Genomic DNA, 15,352 nt, shown 5'->3' with positions numbered 1-15,352 from the left:
TCCCTCATCAGACCCATTATTGAGTACAATGCACCAATTGGAATGTACCTAGCTAGACATCTCCAGCAGCTGGAGAGACCACAGAGGTACCTAACCAAGAGAATTACTGGCCTCAAACAGTTGCCCTATGCAGCACGATTGAAAAAGCTAAGACTGTTCTTTGTTGCATACCGCTTTCTCAGAGGCGATCTCTATCTAACGTACAGAGCCATGTCCAACCCAGAATTGTTGAACATGCTCCATCTTAGCAAAACCAAATCTACTCGAGCTACAAGCTCTAGGGATATAAACCTCAACACAACAATGAATAGAACATGCTGGAGGGATAGAGTCCCTTCGCAGAGACTTCCCTTACTATGGAACAGGGTCCCGATCTACATAAGACAGAGCCCCTCACTATCAGTCTTCAAGAGGAACCTTGATGAGTGGATGGGTAACAGAAAGTTCACACCGGGGATCACACCAACAGCACTACTAGATAGGGGCCAAAGGTACTAGCTGCTAGTACAAGGGTCTAGGGAACTACTAAAGGGGCGGTGAATACCGCACAACGTGGCTGGGCTAATATATGCCCTCGGGCAGACAGCTCAGTACCAACCTATGAACCTATTATAAGGGAAGAATACAGTGGTTTTACTATATGACTTTGTGTCTCTCTGTATACGTAAGACACTGTAGTCACTAGGTGTAGCAATTTCATTCAGCAGTGCTATGTTTTGTCTTTTCATAGACTACTGCATCTGGTTTTCTCACATCTATTTATGAACTGTTGGCAATGGGTGATGCCATGTGATATAAACTTCATCATTTTCTACAATGCTTTGTGTTTTCAGAGCTTTCTGGAGATACTTCAATACAATGTTTGCACAATCCCCAATGCAACAGTCTTGCCACATTATTATTCCTTTCAGTATACAGTCCTCCTACCATTAGTATATTATACCCAGCAATATGTGTGACTGTTGTAAAGAAACTGCATCACGGAAAGTAGTTGATCTCTTGGTAAACTGTTCAACATAATACACTGATGCATGTGGTCATCATCTCACAGATAAAAGGTACAGGGTTTGATTCTGACCAGTATTGGCTAGACTTGTAACTGTCAGCAGACTGACGGCGTAATATTTACTTCTTGAGCTTACAGACTGAGTTTAATAACTATTTAATTTCCATTTTGCTTACATGAGGTGATACCTTTGTAACACTGCATTTCAAGTAATAATTTGGGAATGATGGCTAACAGGAACAGTGTTGATAATTATATCCAAATGTTCTGAACGTATATTCTGATTTAGTCTTTCTTTCTACCGAAAGATGTCTGGGTGGTATGAGTGGCTTACTATTTTATTGCTGATTGTTGCTATTGCTCAACCAGATAGTTTGGACATTATTTCTGCCTTTTCTACTTCTGTGTATTATTGTAACCACAGGGATGGTTAGGTGAGATAACATGAATTACTACTTTTTGGACTAATTCTTACACGTATGAACCAGATAAGTTAGACATTTCTGCTTGTAATGACTCTACTCCTGGATTCTACTACTGGATGAGACATTACAGCAGGTAGTGGTATTTGCTAGGATAGTACTTATAACAGTGTAGTTTGAAATTATTGTTATTCCTGGTTTCTAGCTGTAAAATACATGTTTTTTCTATATTTCCCTTAAATAGTTCACAATGAAAAAGTCAGGGAATTGTAAAGACATACTTGGCTGCACAACACATTATAATGCCATTGTACCTGCAAGGATTTGATTGCCTCACATTTCTAAGTTACATGGTAGCACACCATCTTTATTACTATAAAGAATGTAGCCCTCATTCTGTATGCTGACTGACGAAAAGAAAATTATTGAATTTTAATACAGGTTTAATGATAACTAACTGCAGATATGTTCTGGGCATTAGTTTCACTTGACCTTGTGACAGTGAAATGTGAGAGACTGGCAGATTGTGTGGGAGGAAGGGCTCAGTAATATCTAAGTGTTATACTGTTTGACTGAATGACTCAGGTCTCCTCCTTACTGATGATACTGAGTCTGTGCTACATAACAGCTGCACAATGTAATATAATGAATGCCTACTCAACAGGTTATGTGCAGCAATTATCACCTGTCTCACAGCATGCATACCTTTGCAGTAATGAAAGGAAGGTCATTATCACATTAGCATTACGTGAAGTTACAATATAGCAATGAGTCATTATCACTTTTTTTGGGAAAAGTCTCAGCTTCATTTTCTTTCCTGTGCAGGTTTGTCCACCTTCTAACACTGACATGCTTCCATAACTGAAAACCAGTACAAATTGAACTTCCCCACATCCAGTGTGAAAGTATACTGGATTGCAAGAAGAGGTATGCATTGGAGCGGAGTACTGCAGTTGTTGAAAGAGAAGTGTTCCATCTACCTTGAGCCTGACATCCTTGTGCTGCACACTGGAGGGAATGATGTCATCAGTCAACCACTCGGAAGGCTACAGTTTCAAATCACAGCAATTTTTAAACACCTGCAGTCATGGTGGCCACGCGGTTGTTTTGTGGGGTCTGACATAATTCCTCCACAGATATGGAAAACAGCAGTCAACGGGCAGCGCACAAGACCAGACATTTCCAGAATGGGTTCATGCATGGCTTGATGCACAGGGTCAGTGGATCTACAATCTGTCATGACAGCATCACCGCAGATGTTGTTCACCTGTTCAGACAGGATGGCGTTCACCTAACTGAGGAGAGCATTGCGTTGTTCTTGACTGACCTCCACAATGGCATGAGGAGAGCTATGCAGGATTGGTAATATGCAGCTTGTGAGAAGAATGGAAAACACCCATGACCAAGTAGGGACCAGAATGGTAAGTAAAACTCTTATTATGAAATGTGTTGTGTAAAATATATTTTTCTGAGTTTGGCAAATAACTGTGGTGAGGAGTTGGTGAAGATGCTGACAAAGAACAACTGTTTCCGGGGAATGCTAGCATGTAAAATCTAATATGTCAGTAACCATCCTGTAATACTTTTTTTATTCTGCTTTTATCAGGCATATGTAGAGTTTAGATGACAGGAAGGGCTTAGTAATACAGAACTTGATCCCTTAGGTCCATTACTGAATGGAAACATGTAAAGAAAAAAGGCATAGGTAAGGCAAACTACTGACACTGAAGGAGGTCATGAGACTGTAGTGTTATCAGCTGTCTGAGTGAGTAGCCAGCACAGCTATCAGACAGATCAGATGGCCTTGACTGCCACTGAAGTCCCATGCCTGTCCTGGGTTCATTAGTGGAGTGGCGGTCCTTACCTTGATTTTTCTGTTTACATGTACACTTTCAGCAGTATGTTGGCTACACCAAGAATGTGTATATTTACAATCATGTGTGTCTACATGGTAAAACAACTGGGTCTGAATGCTGTACACATGTACAGATATCATTTTTTTTAGGACTCAGGTTATGGAAATTATGATTTTATATTTTGGTATATAACTTTGCAAGGGCGCATCTGAATTTGCTAAGTAATATCTCATTTTGAAGACAGTATTCATTGCTCCAACATGGTAAAAGAACTGTGCCTCTATGTTGTACACATGTACAGATATTAAAGTTTGTTGCAGGCTTGGGTTATGGAAATTATGATTTTTTTTTCATATTTTTGGTAAATATCTTTGCAAGGGAGCATGTCAGTGTGCCAAGTAATACCTCATTTTGAAGACAGTGTTACTCCTTACATGGCAAACGAAATGTGTCTGTGCAATGTACACATGTACAGATATCACAGTTTTACTCTTGTAGGATTATGAAAATTATACATTTCCAATACTTTTCATTATTATGCTCATATATTTGCAAAGGAGCATGGTGACAACACAAATGATACATCATTTTGAAGCTGACATTGAGACGCACAACTTTTACACTGATATGTACCCTCTGTCTGCTACAGATAGAGATATTATGCTTTATCAATTGAGAAATATTATATTAATCATATTTCTGTGAATATCTCCATAAAGGAGCATCGCACAGTAATGATTAAGGCATTATATTAAAGCTGACATTCATACAAACAAACTAAATACAAATTGTATGGGTCTACATGGAACACTGACCAAGATATTGTGCTTTGCTTTTCCAAAAAGGTAAAAAAATAGGGACAACATCAGCATTCCTTGCCAAATATTTAATAATAACTTTGATATGCACTATCAACATTTACACTGTTGGAAAGATCAGTGACGGATGAACAACTTTCGCATTCATATTTTTAGTCTAGCTCTTGTAGTTAAAGAGTTATGAACATTTGTTTTCTGTATGGTATTAGAAATGGATTTTCTGAAAATGAGCTCAGGCTGCACTGTTTTTCCTATGGTGGAATTAAGCAGGCAGCTTTTTCTGAGCTGCTTCAGAGTGAATGAGGTAAGAGTAATCAGAGAAGACAGATATTTTTACTGAAGGGAAAGCTAGTGAGTAGAAGAAAATGAAAATTGACTTTAAAACCCAGTGGAAATGAGAGGGAAATCACTGGAAAAAGTAATAGGAATTTTTTAACTGGGTTGGTAAAGGTTAACATACTGCAGAATAAGCTCAATCTCACAAACAAAAAGGCAGCAACTGTGGAGTGCTAATAGAAAAAGGGATTATTTGGATAATAAGTGTGAGTTTAGAAAGGTTGCTGTTAAGCAATGACTTTTGATAACTCAACAGCACAAAAACTTTTAGCACAAAACTGTAGGCAACAGAAAGTAGAAATGGTTGTCACCAAGCTTAGGGAGCCTATAACAAGAAAAATAATTTGTGATCCAATAGAGTTATTAGAGATATCCTGGGAATTTTTGGAGAATGTGTATAAAGCAGATGGATATGGAAACGAAGAAAAGATGCACATGGAAATATTTATGGGAGACTATTATGCCAAGGTTAGATGAAGATAAGCCTCAGCAATTAATAGCTAAGACAGGAAGAGATCAGGGCCTGACTGCATTTCTCTGGATATTTAGAAGTTGGAAGAGAAAATGATAAAGATTGGGAAAGTTTTGTTTAAAAGAATTTTAAAGGAGGAAGAGATAGCAGCATCTTGGACGAAAGCTGTGGTGGATATATTACCCAAAGAGGGTAAAGACCCTTTGGACCAGCTTCATACAGACCCATTTCCATATTAAACCATGTCTGTAATGTGTTTATGTCTATGCTAGCTAACAGAATTGCACTGGTTTCCAAAACTGATATGATCAATACAATTCTGTTAGGCGAAGGCAAGCTTTTAACAAATTAATAAAAAAATGATGATGATACAAAGGGAAGCAGAATGTAAGAAAATGCTGCTACTGGTAGCTCCTGATACAGAGAAAGCATTCAGTAGTGTCAGCTGGGATTTTATGAGTATGACAACGCTAGCACCCCTGTGTTTTCTGATAGAATAATACGGTTATTACAAGAAAACACAAAGGATTGAAGGCAAGAATTAAGGTGCGGGTGGGGGCTCTCTGACCAGCTGTATTTGAACAGGTGAATCAGGCAGGAATGTCCTTTTTCCCTTTGTTATATGCCTTACATTTAAAATAACTGTAAAGAATAATAAGGAAACCCACAAATTCAAGGTATGGTAATCAAGAAAAATTAGCTTTACTGGAATTTTTTAAATCCAGAAAAGGACATTTCACTGTTGGTGAACATTTTGAGACGGTTCTATGTCGTTTTGGGGTATAAAATTAATGAAGATAAAACAAAGCCTATAGCAGGAAATTATGTACCCACACAAGAATTGGTTCAGTAATACCCACATTTATGCGGCCATGATAACATGAAGTATTTCGGTGCATGAATCAAAACGAATTCTGTTGTGGCAGCTATGGATATGTCAGCAGAAACTAAAAAGATAATACAAAAACTGAGAAACTGGCAGCTCATGTTTATTGATATGGATAGTAAGATACAAGCAGTGAAAATGTTTCTAAAACCTTTAGTTTTAAAAACAGGTCAGGTATCTTTTTATCAACCAGAGGGGAAGTTGAGGACAATATTTAATAAAGAGTTGGCAAAATGTATTTTGGTGGAAAAGAGGAGGAGAGGACGCGAGTTAAGTGGGATAAGTTGATTCTCCCCATAAAACAAAGCGGTTTAGGTTCACCTGATTTGTATGGAAACAAAGTTCAGGAGGTTTAGGACTTTTTGCTTGGAAGTGTTTGCTCAGGTATTTTTATATCCCAAGCAGACTTCAAACAATATTTTCTCAGGTGGATAGTAAATGCTGGAAGTGTGATGAGATGCTGATTTTAAAACTTTCATATACAGTACTCTGTCAGAAATATTGTAGGAACAAATAGCTGTAACTATAAAAACGGTTATTTTGAGCTGGGATACAGGATCTGAATTCCCCTAGACAAAGCAAGTCTCTATTAAGTTAAATGCTACTGGGTGCCAAAAAAGCAATTACTAGAAAATGGAAATCAAAATCTCAATCAGCTGTAATGGAAGCATTGAATATTGTTGAAGAGATACAAAACTGCAAATGGAATCTGTAGAAAAGGGAATGAGCAAATTACATGTAAATAAATGGAATGTGTGAAACCATAAATACATGCAGAATAATGTTCAGGAGGAGTGAGGTTTAAGGAAAGGCAGAAAATAAACAATTTATGTATTTATATAAAAAAGAAAGAAAACATACTTGTCTAAAGAAGAACCTAATATTCCAATTTAACATCTTCTTGAAGGTTTTCAGAATGAAGGCAAGCCAGTCTTCTCACTACTGATCCAGAAGCAGCAGTTCTGGAGGAAATATCAACAGGATCATAAACACACTATTTTATTTTTATTTATTTTAGTTTGTTTTCTAGGGTAGTACACTGATTACTATAGATCATTTGCAGGAACAGCTCAGGTGAAGAGATTCACAAAAAGAAAATAGAACAAATTCACAAAGAGTAATCACAGAAGGAAGATAATCTTATAAACAATTGATACAATATGTAAATATCAGCAGAACAAAAAAAAATCAAATGTGAATTAATTTTAGTAGTAAATATGAGAGAGAAGCACAGAGGATCAAAGTGAAAGTGATGCAGTGAGGAGGGAGTTAGGTTATATGTCCAGTGGAAAAGCACTTGCAGTCAGATTTTTGATCAAGGTGTTTAAAACATGGTTAGTAAAATGACATGCAAATGGAAAGAAGCAATTCAGAGAATTTTTTACCTCAGAAAATGAAGGTGAACTATTAACGTTTGCCACGTTCTCAAAAGATTCCTACAGAAATGGGCTGCAATCATCACCGCTTGAATGCCCTTGATTCAGATATCTCAGTACTGCAGTGCTGACAGATGTTGACACTCACAATAAATATCATACAGGTTTGTGAATCAGAAAGGGAGCAAGCAGGGCACCAAATGAAGAAAGTCCTAATTAGGTCAGAAGGATGGTAAGGAAGTAGTGACAGGATTTATTTGTTTATGCATGCATGTATGTATATATGTCAGAATGCATAAATGTATGTTTACCAGGATAATACACTAATCAAAACTGACCATTTTCAGGTCTGGTGAAGTAGTTCACATTTAAAATATAGCACAGAAAAAGGGAGATCATACAACAGACATTATTAACAGTAACAAATAGTAATATGGGAAATTAATACAAAGCTAATGATAAAATCAACAAAAAATGAAACCACAGAAGGAGGAGGAACACCTTCTTAGTTCAAAATTTTCAGACAGTACCTGGTCATCATTAAGTTCATTTAAAAGTAACATTTATACCATTCTCAAAAAAAGTTCTTGCTTTCTTAGAGTAAGTACCTTGAGCATCATAATACCCTTGTCACAGACTAGCTATGACATTTAAAAAACAGTATCACAAAAGAAGACAGACAATCCCACTCTAAAGGCATAGACTGATGAAGCATTATTATACTGTAGTCGACTCATGTTCATTTAGTTGCATGGTTGCTGCAGGGGGAATGGGCCAGCTCATCTATCATACCAGGAGTAAAGTGGCTCTGGATTGCCACTTGGGTGACAGCAAGAACACTGCGTGTAGCATCCATAGTGAATGAGCCTTAACAGTGTTAAGCAGGCCAAAAAACTGTGTGTGTGTGTGTGTGTGTGTGTGTGTGTGTGTGTGTGTGTGTGTGTGTGTGTGTGTGTGTGTGTGTGTGTGTGTGTGTGTGTGTGTGTGTGTGTGTGTGTGTGTGTGCATGTAAGCCAGAACATCTACCCAAAGTCAGACACCATTTGTGGAGCTTACAGAGCTGGCAAACAGATAGTGCTCCAGGGGTAGATAGAGCCACAGGAACAATTAGTTTGCCCTATCCCTACCACTAGACTCTCACCTCAAATGAATGAATGGGCCAATTGGGCTTCCAAGCCAGGAACGAATGAACCACAGGATTCTCACTTATTCCAGGAATGTCCAGTTCTTACCTCAATGGGATGAATGGGCTGACTGGGCAATGGTAATGCAGCAATTGGACAGGATCTTGCAGAGAAAGGGGTGGGGTACTAGGTGGTACCCATCACTGATACAGAGGGAAAAAAAAGAAAATGTCAACAAATTAATGTAGTAGACAAAGGAATGTAGGGGGCAAGGAACTTTAATAAGAAAATTCAAACCTCAGGTTAACAATGGCTGTTGGATTTGTCCAGATTTTCATATTTTTTTTAACTTCCAAATTTTACTTAATGTATTTATTTATGTTACTCTGTTTATCAGGTTATTGCACTGATCAGAGCCTACCATTTGCAGGCTCAGCCTGATTAATGGAGTACAACACAAAAAAGCACAGTGACTGCCTGCACAGGAGATGTAACATTGTCAGACAGCAATTTATTGAATAAGTAAATCAAATTAAACATTAATTCAAATTTAATACATAATTATATAATACAACTGATTATAGTTAAGTATATACCAAATCTCAATTTTACAAAGAAAAGTACTCATTTCCTGCAGCTGTTATCAGCTAACTTACAACCCAAGTGTTCTGATGTTTCTTTGTCTTTCTTACTTGTAATAGTTAAACCCAGCTTAATGTGATACGCACATTCTGATTGCCAAATATCACTTTGCAGTGTCACTGTTAATACAAATACTGAATAAAATTGAATTAATGGCTGCTTCACCAAACCATTTCTCATGACTACTGTTAGTAGCCAGCTATTCATCCAGTTTTCTAGGTGTCCACTGATATCTAAATGAATTTATCAGCAATTATGTTATACTTCACTTTGAGAAAAGCCTTAATTCTCAAGACATAAAAGTGCAGATGCTGTACTCTGCTGCAAGGTGCTTTAAACTACAGATCTCAAGCTTAGCATGACATTACTGCAAATGCATTTCATTGTGAAAGTGGATGTGATACTAAATAGGCTGCACTGATGTTCAAAATTGCAGAATATTCTATCTGTCGGCAGTCCTAAAATAACGAACAAAAGAAATTTCTGCTGGTTGAGAAAATCAGGTACATGTATACGCTGAGTATTATGAACACCTAGTTTATTACTTTATGGCAACTATATATAGCAGTATATCTTACAGAAGCAAAGAGTAAACAGGAAAGTATGAATAGGTGATGCAAACCTGTATGCAGAATCACAAAAAGGCTGAAAAATTGCAGAAACCTTAGTAATCACTGGTAGCTTTAGTGAAAGAAGGCAAAAGACATTTTTAAAGCTTGTAGAACAAATTAAACATTTGTAAAGTAAGCTGGCTGGAGGACAACACTGCTAGCTGATAAGTACAGACTTCAATACTGTTCTGCTACGTATGCTCATTAGAAGGCAGACTATACAGCTCAACAGCTATGATTTACATACAGAGGTATGATTTTTTTAATCTCAGACTTGTGTCTTGCTCCTCCTAGATTTACAGGATATCTTCATAAAGGCTGACTTGTTTAAGGTAACATACAAATGTTAAATAACTGAACTAAGTTTATATAAAGATTCTTCGTCAATTGTTATATGGAGTTCAATATAAAAATGATTAGTATCTTGAATTTATAAAGAACAGTCCTATGATTTTTAATACTCAGATGAAATCCATATTTGGGTTATGCATGGAACTGGGAAATATCAGTGATATTTTTCCCTCGCTGCATATCAAAAATAAGCAGAATGATCTACTCCATACAGTGACTGAATCTTAGGCTACAGCTGGATTCAAACCAACAGCAGAACATGTTTAAATGACGATAAAAGATATAATGACAGACAATGTCATGGCTGGAAGACTCACTAACAGTAATGTAATGCAATGTTCAGGGCAATCCTTCAGGACTTGAAGTGATTTTCTGCCCTCTATAAAGACAGTATTTCCCCAATATTATGTAACATTAGACAAACACTAAAAGAAAAATCTATCTAAAATGTATGAACAGTAACTATTATGCAGTCTGCTCTGATGCAATATTCACTCAAAAGGCCTTTTTGTTTGAAGTATTTAAACTTCATAAGTTAAATTACACTATAACATAACACACATGTACTGGTGATCATGTACAAGGATTATAAAATCCTGATTAACCAACAGCAAAGAAACAACATCACCAATCACAAGAGCCCAAAATAAAAATGCCAAAAAGCCTAACTGTAAGCTTTTTTTTTTTTTAGTGGATAAACACCACCCCATCCCTGCACCCCCATACCCTCAAACCTTTTCATACATCACACAAAAATGAACAATTGCTAACAGTGCAATTTCTGTGTGTGTTGCACCAACAGTAACTTTCTATGGAAAGCAGTCACTGGAATTTTTTACCTCAGTATCTTGGGACTCTGGGACATAACATTCAGGGGAATGTGAACTCTGTAAATTGAGAAGCCATGTGTAAGCACTAACTTGCCTTTTACTCAAATGCTGTCAGTGATGAAAATACAGTTCATTTTTAAAGTATTCATCAAGATAGCAGTTAACAGTGTGCACAACAAAAGGATCACAAACACACAGACAAAACAATTATAGATATGCTTGAGTGATGCTTATTATGACAGCACTAGGAGCAGCAACTGTGATTCACAAAGTACCAGCAATATAATTAGATGCACAGCATTTTATTTATTAAGTTGACCCAAGATATTCACATGAAATTCATTACTTTATTTGTCAAAATTATAATTTCTTAATTTAGCATCCTTCCAAAACCAATTATCTTACAAATGCAAAAGTGGCTGGTAGCATGCTGACAATTAAAATATCTCCGATAAACCAGAGAGTTCAAATATAGCAATGAGGCATCACAGTCTGCAAGAAAGAGATCAATTGTTACCTGGAACTTCTGAGGCAGTGACTTCATGGTACAAAAGAACCAGATTCCAAGTTTACATGGAAGGAGATCATGCCACTGTGGTCTGTCAAACGATCCAAAATAAACAAGAAAACATATATACATATGTATATTTAGTACAGTGTTTTAAATAAGAACGCTAGTATTTAACTATCTGTTTAACTTGCATAAGTAAACCATGTTTTTCAAGAGGACATGACCTCATTATAAGGCTATAAAGCTAAGCTTCAAATTATCAAGCAATGAGAACACTCAATAACAGGTATAAGTAGGTGCTGGCCAAAGTTTCACTGAATTAAGTAAAATGCTAATATAGTGATCAGATTCAAATATTTCATAACTCTTCGGGAAAACTGGGAAAACATCTGCTAGTTATATTTTACTTTGTATTAGTGTTAAAAAAATTAAAATGTGAACCCACTATTTCAGTTATACAGATTAACCATCTCTGAGGTGTTCACAATTACTGACAATTTGATACAAAGATTGCAGCATAAACAAACCAATACATAAAAATTAATGTCATTCACAGTTCACTGAAGCATCTCTGACTGATGTCATCAAATCATAAGACAGACAGCACAGTCTCTGATCTACGTCCTACATTGATCCAGAGCATGCCCCTGCTGCGTGAACTATTTAAACCCGTTTATTTCTTTCTATGAATCAATAGAAGAAAGGACGGTACCTTTCAGAGTATGCTGAATGTCACTCTGCCTCTCTAAGTTGCCTTAGTACTGTATACAACTGCTTAAAAAATTAATTTTTATCAATACTATTTGACTGTTACTATCACAGCATGGTATGTATGAACTCAAACAGATTCATTTGCAGTACTGCTAACAAAATCTGGCATTTACTCTTTTTTTTTTAAGCAAACTTCAGGATCTTCTACTTCATACCTTCACAAGAACATTTATACAAGCTGCGGTGCAATTCAGGCCCTTCAATGGAATGCAGCTATAATTAATCAAAATGATAGTTTTGAATGGAATTGACAAACAGGGGTGACTTACTGCAGTGCTGGACATTTAATGAATTGTGATATGCAGCTAAGGGGTAAACACACAGCCATTCTCACCTTTCGTTTCTCTCTATCGTACTGTTAAATTTCACTTCATCCACACTCTTGCCTGCTGCTTTTTTCTTTTTGTCTTTCTTTTTTCTGCTGAGCAGTTCATCCTTGAAAGTGGAAAAAAAAACAGTTACAGGTGATCATTCACATGCATCATAGAACATTACTTTTTCCCTGTGAAGAATAAACTTTACAGAGCTGCTCTTATGCAAATGTATCTAAGTCCCCGCATGATTAAGTAAAATCATGTCTCCAACAATAATAACTGTTGCCATGGCATCCAATCCCTCTTAACAAACACAGATGATTGAAGTCCAGCTCTGTCAGTCATGTGCATCTCCATAGCAATCAATGCTTCCTATAAAGCAAAAAAAAAAATGCATTCAACTTGCCTCCACTGTCATTACTCAGCTCTAATGATGAGACTTTAAAATAAAATGTAAACAGACACTAATAATGTCAGGACAATGCTAACACAACATTCTGACTTTTTTGTAGTACAAAGATAAATAAAAAATACTCTTTGCATCTTAGTAAAACAAAACTAGTGACAGAGGCTTATTTAGCAACTATTCAAAATGTTTTCCTAATTTGCCTAGAAAGCATTTATCAGCTCTGCTTATCAGAATTAAACAGCACTTCATTATTATTATTTATTTTGTGCTTTCTTTAATTTAAACAGACGTGAATGTATGGAGAAATGCAAGTAAAAACTAGAAATGCTGCTACGTGTTTCGTAATACTGCCAGTCTTTCAAGTATAAATTTTATTATCTGCAGTTTAATTGCTCCAATCCACAAATACTTCACATTTCTCTCTGTTCAGAATTAAGCAGCCTGACTGTCCTCTAATACAAACTGTCAGGCTATTAGGACGTAATGGTAGAGCAACAAACATTCTTTTTAAGTAAAATTCGGAGTGCAATCCATCTGACCTTAGGAGGAAAATATTCCCTGAGCTATTACAACAGCTTAATCCAAACAGAGCAGACACAGCACAATGCAGTAGTTTAAACTGCATGCTAAATATGCAGCACCTTCTATTCGACTTTTACAGTTACCAAAATAGCTGAATATTTGACTAGGGTGCACACTGTCAAAATACTTACTAATTGTTTCTCCAGGTAAATTGACCACACTACAGCATAATGACCCACAGTCAGAATAATGAATAACAGTACGGCCAGCTCAGCGTTGCTCATCTTTCGTACTCGCCTGTAGTAAAATACAGGCTGACGCCAGTCCGGTAGGCCATTAACCAGAATGTCATTGTACCTGCAGCAAGAGAGAAAATAAAAATACATGATTACTTTAAACATATTAATTAATAAACAAGTTATTCAAATATCCAATAATCAGGTTGTAAAATGATAGCTAATGCTTTTGTTTCAACTTAAAACTTTTCAAAGTCTGTACCATCAGTTCATTAATTCACATCTCCTTCAAAAGACACACAAAATGTGCTCTTCTGAAACAGACTTGAACAAAATAATTTAAATACAACTCTACAGTCAGACTGGAATGACCTAATAAATGAGAATCTACTGATTTTATAAATAGCATTAAGGTGTAAGCAGGCTCAATTCTTTTTTTGTTCAGCAAAGTAATCCAGTGCTCAGACCAAGAGTCATTCCATATATTCTTATCAGTGTTCTATTAAAGGAATAAAGGAACATACGTATTTATTTGAAACATGTTTTAATTTACTGTCTGCACTGATAGAAAAATAAGGCATGACTACTCTAACAGCGTTATTCCTTACTGTGGGGTCATAAACACTGAATTATTTCTTTTCAGAAATGCAGCAAATTATAATGTTAAAATAGCAATTCACATCATCAGACTCCTAAAAGGGGAAAGCACCATTTGTTTTAACTCTGTCTTCTGGAGTTAATTTTTTTTTTAACCAAAGGGCTAATTTGGTACATCACACTGACAACAAATTTTAATTAAAAATATTCTGGGGGTAGCTACAGGCCCCCTAATTATAGGAATAAAAAGTAAGGCCTATATTGTCATGCAGGTCAGTGGAACACGGCAGTAGGCTTTTCTCAAGTAAATTGACCAATCCTTGGAATAATAGTGCAGCTGCCGGTCTGCCAGTCTTGACATGTGAATCAATTTAAATGTAAGCACTGCCGTAGCTACTTTAATACTTAATATTACAATTAAAATCTAGTCAGTTTTCACTAGTATATCGCTTCATTTATTAATGCAACATCTTTAACTAGACTTATACAAATTTAATTTTAGCATTATTTCTGTAAGAAATCATAACCACAGCACGTCGCCTTTGCTGTGCTGATCTCTTCTTCCCCTGTCAACATCTGACACACAATTCACGAAGTCTAAAGCACATTAGAAGAATGCACAGCTCTGTGCGTAGAGAATATTTATATGAAGCTGAATAGAAAGCTTGCATTTCATTGCTGGCTTTTATACATCAAGGGACTGAATGGGCTACAAGTGATACATATTTTAAGCTATTAGTATTAAGTGCTAAAGTATTTAATATTTAGACTCTATCTTCTGTGAATAACAAATGTGTTTAGTGTATTTATTCATTCAAGATCTGTCATTGCTTTCCCAGTTTGTCTTGTGTAATTATGCACTCAGTTTCAAATTAAAATGTGGCACAATCACACAAAGCTGTAAGCATCACAATAAATACTGACACTCTTTACAAATATTAAAACTTAAGAGCCTTCTTTTCCACATTCATTGTGCAAATCCCATTTAGTGCACTACTGTGTTCTGGGCAGCAGAACCTCATGCATTAAACACTCCAAACAGTGCTTGGTATTTACTAGGCAATGTCTGCTGATTTGAACAACAGTCCCAAAGGATTAGGCCTTAGAATCAATGCTCTATTGATTTTACTATCAATGAACATTATCATGGCTCACACGACTGGCCATTTTAAAAGGAAGATAGCTGCCATTTTAACTCACTTTAGGGGAGAGGCTGTCAAATGCTAAAGCTCTACTTTTTTGGTAAAGCATTTGAAGAAAAA

General features: G+C 36.3%; 1 protein-coding gene across 2 annotated transcripts in view; it reads right to left on the bottom strand.

Annotated features, from left to right (window-relative positions):
- Positions 1-15,352, bottom strand: part of DNAJC1 (DnaJ heat shock protein family (Hsp40) member C1) — a 2,872,711-nt gene that overhangs the window by 1,693,597 nt on the left and 1,163,762 nt on the right. For both annotated transcript variants that reach the window (XM_044064570.1, XM_044064571.1), the window contains exons 4-6: positions 13,449-13,614; positions 12,347-12,447; positions 11,248-11,329 (exon numbers count right to left, since the gene is read on the bottom strand). In XM_044064570.1, the coding sequence (XP_043920505.1) occupies positions 11,248-11,329; positions 12,347-12,447; positions 13,449-13,614 (349 nt within the window). The remainder of the gene's footprint in view (positions 1-11,247; positions 11,330-12,346; positions 12,448-13,448; positions 13,615-15,352) is intronic.

This window comes from Protopterus annectens, chromosome 3.part0 (genome assembly GCF_019279795.1).
Source record: "Protopterus annectens isolate FY-2018-M chromosome 3.part0, PAN1.0, whole genome shotgun sequence".
NCBI lineage: Eukaryota > Metazoa > Chordata > Ceratodontiformes > Protopteridae > Protopterus > Protopterus annectens.
Note: the sequence above shows the minus strand (reverse complement) of the source record. Positions and strands in the feature narration are given on the sequence as shown.